Source organism: Rhyacophila brunnea, unplaced genomic scaffold (genome assembly GCF_057557595.1).
Source record: "Rhyacophila brunnea isolate RB1 unplaced genomic scaffold, BYU_Rbru_1.0 scaffold_13, whole genome shotgun sequence".
NCBI classification, from domain to species: Eukaryota; Metazoa; Arthropoda; class Insecta; order Trichoptera; family Rhyacophilidae; genus Rhyacophila; species Rhyacophila brunnea.
In genome coordinates this window covers 38222739-38241212 of record NW_028232785.1, presented here as the reverse complement: position 1 = coordinate 38241212, position 18474 = coordinate 38222739, and the positions used below count along the sequence as shown (strand labels likewise).

General features: G+C 34.5%; 1 protein-coding gene across 1 annotated transcript; it reads right to left on the bottom strand.

The window, feature by feature from the left end:
- Nucleotides 1-2057: 2057 nt before the first annotated feature.
- On the bottom strand, nucleotides 2058-3632 carry LOC147077462 (uncharacterized). The gene is made up of 4 exons (XM_085941099.1): nucleotides 3343-3632; nucleotides 2823-2930; nucleotides 2627-2729; nucleotides 2058-2100 (listed from the first exon to the last, which is right to left on the bottom strand). Exons 1-4 carry the CDS (start codon nucleotides 3587-3589, stop codon nucleotides 2058-2060), a joined length of 501 nt encoding a protein of 166 aa, XP_085797225.1. The 5' UTR covers nucleotides 3590-3632.
- Nucleotides 3633-18474: the final 14842 nt, after the last annotated feature.

Genomic DNA, 18474 nt, shown 5'->3' with positions numbered 1-18474 from the left:
ATTATCGTAATTATTGAAAGAAGTAAAATGAAGACACACGCAAAATGCATGTAAAAAAAATTATCCATCAGTATTAGATTTTTAAAAAATGTACAAATGATACTAATTCTAAATAAACATGATATAGGCTTCTTCATTTACTTTTTTTTGGGCGTTCCGTAGCACTTGGCTGTGCGAGAGCCAATGTCGCTCCTGCGCCTCAGGTAGACGATGTAAAACCGGACTCGCTTGAGAATCCATTGATGCATATGTAGCACGCAGCCGAGCCATGTCCAGTTGGATGTGATGGGAGGCTGCAACGGCCACCGTTCCAACATGTTAACTATAAAAATAAATGAACAAATAATAACTCACTCCGTAATATGTCAATTATCGCAAATATTCAATGAAGAAAAAAGTGATAGATGCAAAATGCAACTACAAAATTACTGGGAACAAACATTATCCATCATTATTGATTTAAAAAAAATGTGCAAATGATACTAATTCTAAATAAACATTACGATATAGGCTTCTTCACTTATCTTTTTGTTTTGGGCGTTCCGTAGCATTTGACTGAGCCAGGGCCAATGTCGCTCCTCCGTCTCGGATCTGACGAATCATGGTCCGCTGCCATATCTCCTCATTACTCTCAAAAAATGTTTAAAAAAAATGCAGCCTCAATGGTTTGACATTGACATCTCAATTTAAATAAATATATGATTTTATTTTATATAATGGTTGACAATAATAATTACATTTTAATTTTACCTTGTAAAAGAGATAGAATAACTGTCATGAGGTGTCAATGTCAGTGCACTGCAAATGTTGTTAAATCCCCCAAAATAAAGTGAATAACCAGAGCATAAAAATTAGAAAAACGCAATATGTAACTTAAATCACAACTGTAGTAAACAACTGGAGTAAAATTAAAAATTATTTACCAGTACATAGGTACTAGTGTAAAATCTGTACAAATAATTTTATTGTTAAACAAATATTATCGCACAGGCCTTCTTCGCCTACTATTATATTTTTGACCAGCTGCTAAATAAACTTTATTTCTCCCCGAATAATTTAATTTGCCATTTAGAATTTTATTTGCAGTATTACAGAAAGCATGTATTTGTAAAGAAAGCATACATTTTATGAATCTATCCTTAATCTCTTCTTTATGGAGAGGGCACGAAAAAACGGTGAAATCAATTTTCTGAAGAATTTTGGTTCTTAATTTTGCCTGAATATTATGCGTAGAAGCATTTTCTGATAAATAATTTCTAATTAATTTTCCAGTTGAATTGAAGCAGTCAAGCATATTGTCAGAGGCATATTTTAATTTTCTATCCTTTCCGAATTCTCGCATAGCTACGTTAGCGTGCTTGCTGGTAGGCTCGGTGTTCATGTCGCGTTTACAATGCGTACAAGAGTTTGAAATTTTACGAATAACATAACCAGCAGTGTACATTTTACCATTCGTAGAGGTTAAATTATCTTCCAAATAATCCTCTGAAACTACGCCTGAAATGCTTTCATCAAGGTTTTGTGGGGTGTCATCGGTTTGTTTTAAAAATCCTAATAAATTCTCAAAAATACCATCAGCATCGTCTTTCTCACAATTATTTCTGATGGAATATCTAGACATTAAATTGTTAATCAAAAGGCTTTTAAAGGATTCTGAAAATTGACATGGTGTGGGATTGACATTACGAAAATTGTGGCTTCTTATACTGCCAAAGAAATTTTCCAGCGAATCCTGGTTGAAATTACGAAAAGCTACATACTCAAATCCCACATCATGCAATATATCCAATATTTTAATGCAACCAGCCAAAGTTTTTTCCCAATTCAGAAGTGATGGCACCTTTGGTACTGGATTTTTATGTTGGTCTACAAATTGCATCTGTCTAATTTTTACTATACTATCAAACCAGAATTGTCGGTGGAATGACTCCTATCGGTGTAATGACTCCTTTGAAGCGCAAACCCTTTTCGTTTTCCAATACGGATGTGGTTTCAGTGAGGTTCCATTCACAGAGTCAAAAACTTCATCCCAAAACAATAGCATTTTGCCGGTGTATTCAGCTTCTCTTGGGATGATTTGTCCGTTTGACATCACTACCCCTGGAATCGAAATAAAAAGATATTCAGTATCTTCTGAAAATAGTATCTACTCGCCTAGCTAATTCGGTGTACTTCCATGTATACTTTATAATTTGGAAATTACTCTTATTTGTAATTAAATAAATTTGAATGACTTTGCAGCAGGGTTAATTCAGGTGGAAATATTTAATTAATCCATGATGGCATAACTGATAACTTTAAAATTATAAATGCTTTTTTAATTTATTTTAATATACTGTTATAAAAATAATCAGATTTTGAGTTAAATGTTATTGAATTAGTTACATAATATATAAAACCAAGTTACCTTGTGTGACACAGAACACCAGGTGACTGCCAAATTTCTGGCTTAGCACTTGGGCACAAGTCGACACCTTCATCTTATTCATTTTCGATGCAAAAATATGTGTCTCATTTATTTTGGGAATGAGCCTCAAATTGCCGACGTTCGCCTGATCTATCTTATACAGATCAATAATATGTTTCCACGATGCGTACCTACCTAATTGTCTTGCCATCGAAATACATAAGGTCCTTTGTCATCAAGTTATTTCTCATCCCTTTCAATAAATGAGGCACATCAAGGAGGGCGACAATCTCTTGTCCTTTGATAATTTCTATTGTGATACCTGAGAATAAAACGAATAAGTGAAAAGCATATAATAACATGTAAAATAGGTATTAGAATTAATTTGACATATACACAGGTAATAAATACATACGTTCATATCCGGTATCGGCTCTTTGTCTCTCTGTATTGACACGTAGACTTTTCAAAGCAGCAATGTTCGTCGCGCTTTGATCGCATACTGTTGCGATTATCTTTATACCTGTAAAATATATAATACAGGTATAATACACATGTTCTAACTGAAAATACATATTCTACTTCAAAATATAATTTTGTGCAAAAGCTCTTTCAAAATCCATAGAAATCATTTATTTTGGAATGCGTTTCTTTCAATTAGAATACGTGCAATAATAAAATATATAATATTTCTTCATATAATGCAGTGGCGAGGGGCGGAGGTAGACTGTTAACATCCAACATAAATAGTGCCAACTAAACTTGTCATTCATACTTATTTGATTTCATTGAATTAAGAATTAATTTGTTCAATAAAAATAAATATGTATGATTAACAAAGTTTAGTGTGCTTTATTAATGTCGGATCTTAACAGCCTACCTCCACCCTTCGTCACTGATATTATTTCTATAATTATATTATGAACAATGCATACCTGTGGAGACTACTGCCTTATAAACCTCTTTAATGCAACGAACTAATTGAGCAGACTTAGTTGCAGATTCACAATAATAATACGCTATTGGCTGCTTTTTATTACCAGCCACACTTCGTATCATGAAGACAAGGACATGATCTGCAATTTTTTTAGAACGCAGATGCCCAAAATCTTCAAAACCTTCGATCAAGTCACTTTTTTTATTATAATCTAAGTGCGGTTGTAAACTCATTTCATCCCACATGAGTGTATAATATTTTTCATGGTCAGTAAAACCACTAACTATTGATTTTAATTGAGAAATAATGACACCAGAGATACCGGTGGAGATAGGAACAGATGATAATAATGTTTGCAAAGTTCGGATAGATGGTAAAGTAAAAAGTTTTGACAGAAATTTATATCCTCTTCCACTTTGCTTAAGTGAGGGCTAAGACTTTATCTCTTTCGGTAAAGCGTCGCCCTTTAGGTTTTAAATTACATGATTTTAATTGGAGTTTGAAAAAGTCTCGCTGTATTTTTGACAGGCCTTTGGTGGCTTGAACGAAGGTTAGTGAATCTGAAAATTTTTCTGCCCCCTTTATCCTATGCTTGAAGTTCGTCTTATTTCTTCGTCGGATGTATTTTTCCAAATGCAAACACTTGCGGCGATACATTCGAGCCTTGGGTGTCAAGGCCGTCAGATTCATAGGAAAATTTTCAGGTGTACGATCTGCAAGACACATTATACGGCATTTGAAATATTTTAAAAACATACAAATTAATACAATATTATTTAGCAACATGTCAACATAGTATATAGGTATGAGGTACTAGGTGAATTCTAGCTTAATCATATAAACTAGCTGGGCAAGCTGGCTCTCGCCAGTCTGTCTCGCTAGGAAAAATAATTGACAATATGATTATAATTTAATGTATGGATATCCAAACGTGTTATTTAGGTACATGCACCCATTATGTTATAATATATAAGTAAATGTAAAATGCATAAGGTGGATTGGAGTTTCAAATAATATGAGATTAATCTAATTTTCAATAAAAATAGATGTTTAAATCACTCACCTTTGATAAAAGCAGGTATTGCTACTGGACTGCAAGGGCTCGCAAGATCAATATTAGGCGATGATTCAGAGGGAATCGCAAGATCAATAATACGCGATGATCCAGAGGGAATCGCAAGATCAATATTAGACGATGATCCAGAGGGAATCGCAAGATCAATATTAGACGATGATCCAGAGGGAATCGCAAGATCAATAATAGGCGATTCAGAGGGAATCACACTACAATAATTATCAGAAATACCGCGTGCTTCAAAGTTTAATACTATTCTATTTGTGGAAGGATCATTTTCTTCCGTCAGATTTATGTTTGAATCACTATCTGATAAAGGGGTTGTCAAGTTTTGAGATGGACACACACCCATTTTTAGCTTCTTTCCACAGTAGTCTGTCGGGAGAAAATGATTTCTGCACACTCCCACGTTGTCAGGTGATTTTAACAGTTTAATTGTACTATTGCCGATTAAATTGATCCATTGCCGTCGTTGGTAGTCTGCCTTTGGTAATGCGTGACAGATCACTCCCTTAATTTTGCAATCTGGTACCCAGCAATGACGAGGCATCTTGAAATTCTGGAATGATCTGCAATCAATCTGGACTATCACATAGGTAATAATTGTTTGGAAGTATCAATTTCATCGAATACTATTGTATGACATAGGTACCGAAAGATTAAAATGCTTAACTTGCATTGTCAAATTTTTGAAAATGTTCGGATTAGTACCTACGAAACGTTATAATATTCCATTGATTACGAAAACCCCTCAATTGCATCAAATAATATGCATTGTGTTACTGCTCGAGTAGTTAATTCATATTGAAATAACTGGCATAGCACTATTTTTATCAGTATTCAAAGTAAGATCAAATTATGTTTCTCATGGGATGGTATATTATTTTACACTAATATATCAAACAGTTGTCTTGTACAACAAAATTAACAGAAGTAATAGACAATACATACCAATGTTATAATATTATTCTGGTAGACAAGTACAATAAAATATAATTAATAATAAAATGCGTAACGTTGTAATTTCAATTTTTCAAAGCAAAATAAAAGGCAGTTGGCAATTGGAAATGTCAAACGTTACTGAATAATTTGAAATAATTTGCTAGTTCGGATAAACTTCACCCTGATCGATGATTGGCTAACCTTGGTTCAACACCATAGATAAGAATAAAATATCTTGTTTATTAACCAAAAATAATTATTATTCAGCCATCTGGCGAAAAGCCGACCAAACACAAAAAAAACACGTGACCGAAAATTTGACTGTATGGAACTTTCATCCCCCTGAGCTCCACTCTCTGCTAATCTCCAGCGACAGGACATACGTCCTAGTTAGGTACGATAAAAGTGCTACGTTTAGTCGGTGTTCTTGACATTAGCATCTGTAGGTACCATAATACCCACAAAATTCAATAGGTACATTATTGTTTATCAGATATCACGGAATATTATCAACTTTACTGCATTTTGGCAACACGTACATATAATACTACAACAGAACAGAAAGTTGTCAAGTTGTCTCTAGCACATTGCATACAATTGTTGATACGCAAACAGGGAAGTCAAGCGAGAATCTGATGGAGACCAGTCTGGTACTGAAGACAAGTTTGAAGTAACGACTGGCCATCAAAACAGCACTGACTCGCGCACCTATATAAAGCAGGAGAACACAGACGATTTTAGTTGCGATTTTGAGGTTAGTTTTTATTTATTAAGTGCTTACCTGCAATTTTTAAAATTATTTTAGCAGAATACCTACGATAAAATTATATTTTTTACAAATCCTTTAAGAACATACGAGGATGTCAAACTTTCTTTCAAAAACCTTTTGACATAAAATTAGACAGCTACCTATCTCAATTATATAAGTAGGTAAGTAAGTATTGTTATAAAATAGGTACGCGAGCACAAAATTGTTTTTTTAAATGATTACAAAAATGTATACCAGTCGTTTCTTTCAGAACCCGGCAACGCATCTCGCTGAAATTAATCACGAGCATTTTGTCCAGGGACGTCACTGGTGGCGGCAACTATAATTATTATAGTCTACATATAGGATATAATAATTAACCTTAGGAATCTAACAATTAATAAACAATAAGAATAAATTTGTTTACTGTTTAGCATAATTTTATTTTATAAAAATAACCGTTGAAAATATAAAGCCACGTGTTCAACAAAAGAAAGACTTTTCATTTATTATTTAATTTTGTGATTCCTGGGTTCAGCCAATATCTTGAAAAGAAGCCAATAGAAACCAAGATATCTCAGTTTGTACTTATTATTTAATTTGATGAATAATTATTCAATTGATTTTAACAACAGCCACTTACTTTGATTTTTTTTGATATAATATATCAATGATTGTACCTTACTATATTAAAATAATATTATCTGATTTTATGTAGTTATCTCATGTAGGTATACTAACTATACTTCGTTTCACAAAATATTATTTTCTTGATTATGGCAACACGAACGAGGACGCTTCTTTTTCCTTTCTGGCACTGAGCAGGGCCGTAGATTGGTATACGCAGACCAAAGCCCAAATATTGAAGCATGGATATTATTATCAAGCGCGATCCTGATGAGGAAGTGCAGCCTTGGTTTGAAGTACCAATAATTACGAACCCAAACGTCCCGGACGCCTCCACCATAAAGCAAGAGAATGCTGATGATTCAGGTTACAATTTTGAGGTTAGTTTTTTAAGAATCTGTCAAATACTACTGCAAAACACCAGTATGGAGTATATTATTATGTTTTTATATTTTACAAACTATTTAAAAATGTTTTCAAATTTTGTTTAATTAATTTACCCTCTAACATTCAATTCGACAGTTTTATTGTTTTATTTTAGTAATAATTGTTCATCATTATGTAAGTACATGCTAGGCGTATAACTCGTTTACACGTGCATGGATTTACTGCTGACAGTACGTATTATCGCGGCCATAACAAGAAAATGAACGTATTGTCATGCAAATTGCAATATTGCATGCATCAATCAAAAAAGCTTCTGAATTTGTATGCGACAAATCTGCGCCAGCGCAGTAGAACGATAGTGGCGAACCGGGCGACAAAAAAACAAACTTTCCCGCTCATTTTGAGGTGAACCGATTTTTTTACCGTGAAATAATAACATCGCGTCTCGCTTACTCTTGATGAATGAGATTGGAGAGAGACAGCACTTTTACGTTTAAACAACTATTGTCACGACAGTTAAAATACTCACGATTGCTGCAAATAAATCGATGCACGTGTACAGGCACTATTAATCTATATATGCTGCTAGATGTGTGTATCTTACTAAAAGACACTGCGTTTTTAAACGAATATAGCTATTTGTCAAACACATTTCGTGATTGTATTTAACTTACTTATCATATCATAGCATATATACCTACTCTATTTGTTGTATTAAAATAATAAGCATTGCATGGGTAGGTGATTATTTTTTAACTCTGTTAAGGAAACGTACGCTTACTTCTCTTTAATAAGTAATAACATAATATAGGTACTCCAATTCTCCTACAAATAACAAATATATAACGATACTTGGGCTAACTATACTATTTATGTTATATTGTGATCTTATAGTATTATGTTCCTTTCAGTACCCCGCAAAATCTGAGAAAGACTGTGGGTTTATTGACGTCAAGCGCGAGCTTATCGAAGATACGGTAAACCCATTTTATGATGAAGATCCTCAACCAGGATGCTCGTATTCAGATTACAGACCAGTACAACAGGTATGTCCGATTTTACATGTAAAGATTTCATCTCCTCGGTGACGTCTTCAGTCGAAGGTCGGCAACCGAATTGCATTCTATCTCAATTATGGATCAGCTATAACTATGTCACTGCTTCATTGAGGAACTCTATTTAGGTACCCACATTCATTTAAGTACTTGAAATAGTTTAGTATTTGATCGTTGTACCTGTGTGTTCTAGCTGATGACTATAATATTATTAAGATTTTTGAAATTATACTTTTTTTGGCGCGTTTGGGAAATCAGATTAGAGTGTATTTTTGGCGTGTGACATGAACACAATTAATTTTTTCACACGAAAAAAAAACGTACTCGATTGGATTCGTACCACCGAATGTTCGGTTATCAGGCGAACGCACTACTTTTACGCCACGGTATGGTACTGCAATCGTGACGATTATATAGTATTATATTATAGTTTAAAATTGTTTCATTGCCTAGGAGGCAGCGAATTTATTATTGTCGGCCATTTGCAATTCCTTACGTAAACAAATGAATAAACGCCAGAGTGACAGTTGGAACTTTAAAAATAAAAACAATGAGAAACCATTTTATAATTTAGTAATATAATTAAAGTTTATAGAAATAAACCAACGGCGTTCCAATAAGCGGTTTTGAGTGTGTAATTTAACAAGATAATTAAGAGCTAGTCAAAGAATCTAGTTTATCATATTTTTTGTTTCTGTTTTGTTACGCCAAAGAAGTATAAATTCCAACTGGCGTACATAAGTACACACACATTTTTCATTACTTATCACATTTGAAACCCACCATCACTCCATAGTTTTTGTTCATTTTTTGTTAAATACCAAAGCTATTCCATTTGTGTGAGAGCATTCACTTGTTTTACGCTATTCACTCTTTTTCACATTCTATAGTAAGTAAATTACTTTGCTGGAGATAAAATTTATTGGGCTCTTTCAATTATATCTATCTCGCTCTAAAAGCTAACACAGCCAAAATAGGGGCTGTTAGAACATGTCACTCTTGACAGTTTAGCTTTAGACGGTTAACTTATTGTAACAATTAGCCGTCTCAATACATAAATATGATAAACTACCCTCGATAGCCGCCGATAACACCCTTTTCATAGAATAAATGGGCTGGGATGCATAATAATATATAATATTTCATCATCATCAGCCTTTATCTATCCACTGCTGAATAAAGACCTTTTCAAGCTGATTCCACTTCTCTCTTTCCTGTGCGTTGCGTTGGCACGTAGGTACTTCCGAAAAACTTTATTATTTAATCGATCCAGCGGCCTCTAGGTCTACCTTACGGACGTTTTGTACCTCTTGGGTACCATTTAATGACTAGATTTTTCCAACGATTGCCCCTTCTTTGAGCTATGTGTCCAGCCCATTTCTATTCGAGGCCATTAGCGAACTATATTTTGAATGAAGACTATTTAAAACTTATTAATTCTGGCAATGAATCTCATAGTACTTAAACAATTTCAAAGTAAATGACTTTTTTTTTTTTTAAATCATCATCAAAATGGAGAATGTTTTATGTAGGTACTTACATATCTTAATAAAATATGTATCATTATTACATTGAAAAAAAAAACCATCCAATTATGTCAATATTTATGTGGATAATATCTACCATATGCATGGTTATTATGTCTCTTAATATTGTACATTTATAAATACTGTCATGTCAAAATCATCATCAGCCAGGGTCAATCCACTGTTGGATGAAGGCCTCCCCAAGATTCTTCTAACTCTCTCGGTCCTATGTCGTTCGCTGCCACGTATTTCCGCCGAACTTTACCAGTTCGTCAATCCAGCGGCTTTTAGGGTGACCCTATGGCCGTTTCGTGCTCCTTGGTTACCACTGGATGACGGCATTTGCCCAGCGGCCGTCTTTCGGCGAGCAATGTGGCCCGCCCATTTCCATTTCAAGTGTTTGGCAACCTCTATTACATCGCGTACTCCTGTCTGCTTCCTAACCCATTCGTTTCTCTTACTGTCCTTTCGCGTGATGCACAACATACACCTCTCCATGTCTTTGTGTGCGACTCCTAGCCTTTGTACATCTCTCGTGTTGAGGGTCCACGTCTCGCAGCCATACGTGAGCACGGGTAGCACAAATTGGTTGAACACCCTACGCTTAAGACATAATGGTAGGTCACTCTTGAAGATACTATTCAGACGTCCGAAAGCACTCTATCCCAGCCTTGTCCTTCGAGAAATTTCATCATGCATGCTTCCGTCTATGGTCACCTGCTGTCTGAGATAGACGTAGCTGCTGACTTGCTCGAGTTGGGTGCCATTAATACAGATAATCGCAAGGTACTAAAAACAGTTCCTCCTCACTTTTGTCTTTGAAACGTTTATTTTTAGACCGACCGTTTGACTGACATCCGCGAGTTCTTGCATTCTACCTTGGAGGTCTTTCGGGTCTTGTGAGAGTATAACAATATCATCTGCAAAGCGCAGGTGACTGAGGTGCTCCTCATTAATTGGAACACCTTTTCCTCTCAATCAAGCTTCCTAAATAAGTCCTCAAGAGTAGCGGGGAGTAGTTTAGGTGAAATGGTATCATGGATGCGTCTACACCTAGGAAGCAATCAAGCTGTGAATTTTTAAATTGTCGGTCTGCAGTTCTAACTTGTCAGCGAAAGATTTAATTTTTTCTGTAATTTTAATGATATTTTCGTTCACTCCTTTCATTTCGCACGTCCTCGTGAAGAAAATTATAAACCATATTGTCAACATCTAAGAAAGAAATAATTTCTGCTCGCAAAGAGATAAATCGTGGTAGTACTTTTCCTTTTGAGAGCCAAAGTACTTCAGTATGAAACACTCTGACACAGCGACAAACATTTATTTGAATATTAATATTGAATTTATTTAAAATTGAAGAAAATTTAAATGAACCGTTTTGAGGTTTTTTCCTTCGCGGCACACCCTGAGACTTCTTGCGGCACACAGTTTGGCAGACAATGATCTACAACAATGTTTTTTTCTGCACATTTATGATTTAGGATCAATGTTGCATGTCGGTTATATAGTAGACTTGCTTAATATGTAGAAAGCAGCGAATTACGAAATAATGTTTGGTCTCATTTTCAATACGAATTATGATTTCCCTCAACCTAGTTGCTCTTATTCCGATTGCAACCCAAGGAGTCATATATATATCAATCTATTTATTTAAAATAATCAACAATGACTGCTACGACTTATCAAAGTACACTTCTTCGTCTAAATTTGATCCTCCCAGCATGTCAAGATTCCTACATAATTACTTTAAGATGTTTGATTTTTTAAAAAATTATTCTTTCATTACCTATGTCGTTTGCCTATGTTAATGCAATACTTCAACTTGTTTTAGTTGCTTCCTGCAACCACTGACGTGACCTATTTCGGTAGTCTCGGATTGTCAAAGAAAATGTTAGAAGTACAGGAGCCATACGATGAATTGCAGATTGACTCAAAAGACATTAAAAAAGAATTTGGGATATATGCAACCAATGAAAATATAATCAGTCGCACTGCTAAGTGTAAGAATATACAATCTAACTTGATAGATCCAAATTATTCGTAACCTGTTGATTGCTTAAGCATTCAAACAAATTTTAAGAATCTATACAAAATTAATCATTCTGGCGAAAAGCCATTTACATGTGAGCAGTGTAATTACTCTTGTATAACATTAAGTGATATGAATAGACACAAAATGACTCACTCTGGTGAAAAGCCATTTAATGTGATCAATGTAATTACTCTTGTATATCATCTGTTACGTTGAAAATACACAAAATGTCTCATTCTGGTAAAACGCCATTTAAATGTGATCAATGTAAATACTCTTCTATTACATTATGTGGCATGAATAGACACAAAATGACGCATTCCAGTGAAAAACCATTTAAATGTGACCAATGTAATTACTCTTGTATACAATCCGGTACGATGAAAACACACAAAATGACTCATTCTGGTGAAAAGCCAATTCAATGTGATCAATGTAATTACTCTTGTACAACATCTAGTAACATGAAAGTACACAAAATGATTCATTCTGGTGAAAAACCATTTAAATGTGAGCAATGTGATTACTCGTGTATAAAATCTGCTAAGATGAAATTACACAAAATGACCCATTCTGGTGAAAAACCATATAAATGTGACCAATGTAAATATTCTTGTATAATGCCTATTGCGTTGAAAAGACACAAAATGACGCATTCCAGTGAAAAGCCATTTAAATGTGACCAATGTAATTACTCTTGTATACAATCCGGTACGATGAAAACACACAAAATGACTCATTCTGGTGAAAAGCCATTTCAATGTGATCAATGTAATTACTCTTGTACAAAATTAAGTAACATGAAATTACACAAAATGACTCATTCTGGTGAAAAACCATATAAATGTGACAAATGTAAATACTCTTGTATAATGTCTAGTACGTTGAAAAGACACAAAATGACGCATTCTAGTGAAAGGCCGTTTAAATGTGACCAATGTAATTATTCTTGTATAACATTTAGTAACATGAAATTACACAAAATAACTCATTCTGGTGAAAAGCCATTTTAATGTAATCAATGTAATTACACTTGTACAACATTTAGTAACATGAAATGCCGTTTAATTGTGACCAATGAATTTACTTTTGTATATATTTTAGTACGATGAAAAGACATAAAATGACGAATTCTAATGACACGCTATTCAAATGTGACCAATGTCATTACCATTGTAGAACATCTAGTAAACTAAAAAGACACAAAACGACTCACGTTCGTAATAATATAAAGTCATTATATTGAATGTTATTATGCAATATGTAAACAATGTAGTACGAACACAATTCACGAATAGTTTCACGCTTACCTTTTTCAATCGTATTAATTAATCTTTTTCATATGTTTTAAGTCAATGATTATGACATTATAATATTGTTTAATAGGGTTTTTCTCATAAGCCTAAGAAAGTTATAGCCGTTAAAAAATGTATTGCATTGATTGTCGTAAGTATATTACATACTTACTTACCAATGTTTTGGAAATTATCCAGCATTATTTTTATTTATAATAATAATACGATATAAATGACTTAAACCCCACTGTTGTGTGTTGCGAATATTAAGATCGAAAACGAAATCAGTGGAGAGGTAAAAATTCGTCGCGGTGTAAGACCGGGGTATATATTGTCCCCTCTGCTATTTAACGTGTACTCGGAAGCTATTTTTTAAGAAGCCTTACAAGGTGAATCGTTGGGTATTACGGTTAATGGCAAACATATTAACAATATACAATATGCCGATGATACTGTGCTGAAAGTTTAAAGAGTTTACATCAACTGGTAGAAAAGGTTAATGAGGTCAGTAATTCTTATGGTTTAAAAATGATCCTCAAGAAAATAATACTATTACTAGTATCAAAAATAGTGACACCAGACACCAACACAAATTTTGTCATTCACAGCGAACCAATCGAACGTGTGACCCAATCTAAATATGTAGGTACATGGGTCTGAGACTGTGTATGGTACGTTGTTACGTTCTCTCAATTCTTTTCTATGGTATGGAAGTTTGGACGCTAAACCAAGAGATGTCACGGAGACTTGAAGCTTTCGAGATGTGGCTGTATAGACGCATCCTCAAAATTCCTTGGACTGACCAGGTGACAAATGTTGAAGTTCTCAATCGAATGGGGAAGGACCGAGAAGTTCTACGTAGTATCAAAACCAGGAAACCACAGTACCGCGGCCACATTATGAGAGGCCAAAAATACAGCATTCCCAATTTGTCATTCAAGAAAAGATTAATAGGAAGCGTAGCAGAGGAAGGCGCTGCATTTCGTGGCTTAAGAACCTCCGTGATTGGTACGAGTGCAGCTCCACTGAACTGTTCCGGGTAGCGGACGACAAAGAAAAGATCGCCTTGACCTCCGCTAGGGGATGGCACAATAAGAAGAAGAACTGTTGTGATATTATACCTTTATCAATTGTCACTGTTATATATAAAAAATTCATCGCTATGATTTACGTTCTCACAATTACAAAATAAAAAATCTATAATAAAAGCAAACATAAGCATGAGACATGAAACCGGGTCGTGAAGTTACCTGATCTTTTCCAAGCCAAACTTTGCTACTCCTTCAGAAATCTCGCAACTGATAACTAGAATTCGATGATTAAGAAAGGGATTCGCACGGCTGAAGGCTCGTGGAATCAAGAATAACAAATTTCTTGGCATCACACGATCTTACAACTGTGAAAGATAATATTAAACAGTGTGGAAATATAGGAACAGTCAAATAAAAGAGAGATTTATACTTGACAGAGACTATATTATCGCAAAGACAAGAATTTCAAATACATTAAATGGATATAAGTCAACTGGATACTGAAATTTGAAATAATATCTAACTTTAAATAGAAGCGGCTAAGTTTGAAAAGAAATAAAGCAAGAATGGTGGATTTTAAAATAACCAATTGGAACGATCAGAGACTCTTGACATGACGGCTTCATCGTGCTCCGTTAGGTGACGACCATGATTACTATTGGGTAGACCCAACCGGAGAACGACTGTTCTGAGCGGCAGACAAAATCAAAAAACGATGTTTCTACTGTCACACCACGCAACCTGATATTGTCTCCAGAAATTCCAACAGCGACATCTGTTTATTCGCCGAACGCTCTACCAACATGACCATCGATAATAATTCGAGTTGCCAGCGGGCTATAGTTGGTAATGTTTCAAAATGAACATAACATCACATGATAATTAATGTTCGTTTTTTTTAATTGTATCGTATGCCTTGGATTCCTCGTTTACTTTTTACCTGTATTGTATTCTCATATTTATAAAAAAATATTGTAAACTATGGAAAATGATTCATGTGGTGCGTAGTGTTACCTCATAAATGGACATTATTTATACATAAACACAGGTAAACGAATTGTCTATTAATCAAAAAGTGGTAGAATTGTTACCACAAAATGCTACAAAATAGTTATCAATTTCCCAGAACTGAATTGTCATCGGAATTGACATAAGTACTAAAAGTTTCATCGTTTTGTTTCGAATTATGCTCGCTACTCACCTAAAAAAATGTCACATTTTTTCTACTGTTAATCCATTAATAACTCACCTTCTTCCTTTAAATGCACCACTTCTAACATTTTGTATTGTATTGTTTTTTATTTATTTTTTGATGTTATTGACACGGCCAAAAAATGCTTGCCTTTAGTCAGCATTTTTGTAATGATATTTTGACGTCATAAGTATTTTGGTCCGATCTTTGAAGTCAATTCCTACACTAAAATGTGAACGTTTACCTCACGGCGAAGTTAAATGAAACATGCCATAAGTACCACAGTTTGGTCTGATTAGTTTACAGCTATTCAGAGTGAACTGTGGATGATTTGGCCAAATGATCATTAATAGTAAAATGTAAGTAATAAAAGGTCTAGTGTATAAGATTAATTAAGTAAATATATGTAAACAGTTTATATGTTATCATTATTATCTAAATGTTGTAAATCACAATAATTTCATAAGTAGGTTCATAATCTTGTATTGTATAAAAATAGACCGCTAATCCGCGGTGCTTTGAAAACGTACGTAAGTACGATAGCGTAAGATGCCGTGAGTAGGAAAGAGAAACCTCATCAGCAAATAAGTTCATACAAACGAGCGAGACAGAATAATCCGCTTGCATAAAAATATTTTTTGTGCAAATAATGATTTCATGTACTATTATAATAAGAAAGAATAATCGAATATTGAAAGTAACGTTGTGTGAATTTAACATAAATAATAAAATGGTAATTTCAGTCGGCCAGGTACAAAATAAAGTGGATACTTGTTTGGTTGTAGGTACCTACTTGACTGTAAAATAAGTAAAAATATTGTAAAAATCGTAATTCTAGAATTGTTGATAGCAAGGCACTATTATTTTGTTAATTTACAGCTAAGAATGATGTTGATAATTGATTAGATGAGCCTTGTAGGCCTTTTCTAATTCAAGAGAAAGTGAGCTAAAACAGACAAACTTTTGACCTCGTAATTTCACACTTGCCAAGTAATTACCTTTCAAATATCGATTCCACTATATACCTCGTCTTGTTAAAACCGTACATCAGTGAAACGGCAAATAATTTTCAACAGTAGGTGCGACGAAATTTGGCACTCGTCGCCAATCGGAAACGGACTGTAGAAGTGTGCACACGTCGATTTGTTTTGTCATGGCGTTGGATGAAAATATACTTAAATCGTGTAAAGATGACTAAAAAACTTTGCGTATGTAGGTACTTAAAAAAGAAAACATGTCAATAAACTATTATTTTTTGTAATAAAACAATAAACTTAACAGTATATGGACGCATGTTGGATTTTTATGACAATTTTTTTTTCGTTCGGCACGCGCCATTACCACAATCCGCGCATCGCCTAGCCACGGTCTTTTAAGACCATGCCTCAACTGAAGTCTGTGTCTTAAGATTGTGCAATAATGTAAATTAGGCGCGCGCTTTTCTTCTAAACGGGGAAAAAGCTGAAGGAAAATATTCAGTATAAAATGTCGCTCAATTTTATTTTTAGAATCATTCTCACGCCGACTATAGACCTGAGCGGTCATGCAAAGTATAGTGCTCCCGCATATATCGGCTGAATGCATCTTTTTCTAATAACAGATTTTCCTTTTATACCTTTGCAGCGCCGACATTCAGGTTGGTAAATATTTATCTAGATTATGTGAAAACCCATAGTAACGCTTTCCGACGATATTGAAAGTCGTATCGTTTGTAAAAATTCAAAGAAATGTTATTTCCAATCTAGTTGGAAGTTCGTAATTTTCCGGGAAAGCGAAAAAATAATCCAATTTCCCGTGATTGGTTTAAAGATTTTGCCATTTTTCTAGTAGAAGGCGAAAAGCCATTCTATTATTGGTCTGGAAATTTTACCAATTATCTTGTAAAAGGGGACCAAAAAAAATCCAATTGGTTCATCGCCCGAGCGTTGAAATGTCATGTAAAATTCATGTACGCATATTTTCCTAAGTTTTAGACTCTCGTAATATATTTCAAATGAAGGGGAAATTCGGGTCCTCATCTAGCCTTAGTATTCCTTTATTAGATTTCTCAAGGTTTTAAGAGAGAATTGATAGGTGGTGCCTCGCGTCCCGTGACGTCAAATTTTCGGGAAAATCCCGCCGACTCCTTATAAAACATCGACGTTTTTCATACAAAATTTAGTAGGTCTCGCCGCTTCAAACTAAACAGTCATAATCCGCGTCACTTTGGTGTCGGTTTTCCGGTGAAAAATCCTACGACAAGATTTTCATGGAGTAATAGGTACATACGAATACCTCTCTAGCAAGTGCGTCACAGTGAGTGACGTAACCCCGCAAGTAATCGCGTAGTGAGTGAGTCACTAACAAGTTTATAGTAGCGAAGTACCAGAAGGTACATCTAGGAAAGTGCCAGTAGTTCCCAACCTTTTCATAAAGTGCTGCATAGTAAAATTTCACGTAACCGATACAAATAAATATAGAAATAATTAATAAGTTATAAATTTAGTTTTATGTGAATAAAATAAATTAAAAATATAGTTTCATATAATTATTATAAAGAATGTATAAATACTATATTGAAGTTTGATAAAAGATAATAAACAATTATACGAATGACAACTTTTATATGAAATAACGATAAATAAATAAATTATAAAAAAATGGACCTTTAATTAATATAGTTCATGAATCCCAAATTAATTATTGTTGCTATATGGCTCTGACCTAGGCCAACAATACGATTGTAGTGACATTGAACTTAAACCTTACGGGTTCGTAAATACCCATCAGCTGTCTCTGATACATAGCGCTGTGACCGAGACCTTGACAATTAATATGAACAATAATCGTCATCGCGATCATGAATTAATACAGTGGTGTACTATCATAGAGTGCTACCAGTGATCACTAAGAACTCTTGCTTGACCTCCCCCTCCGCCCCTGCAGAGCTAGCCGAGAGCAAGGGTTCTCAACCTAGTTAGGAACAGGACCGGTTCAAAATCATGGTGCCACTGTAACACACCAGGACCAGGGTGTCGTCAACACCCTGGCAGAAAATCAAATCCTTCATATCCTGGGTTTACGCCCCGTCCGTGCATTACCTCTATGCTACAAGGTGACATACTAATTCCGATACATTTTAACTATTGGCCTTTTTAATATCTACTCATCAGCGCTCTTAAAAATCAAGCTACTTCACATACGATATATTGAATATGCAGCGACGATATTAAACCCTATC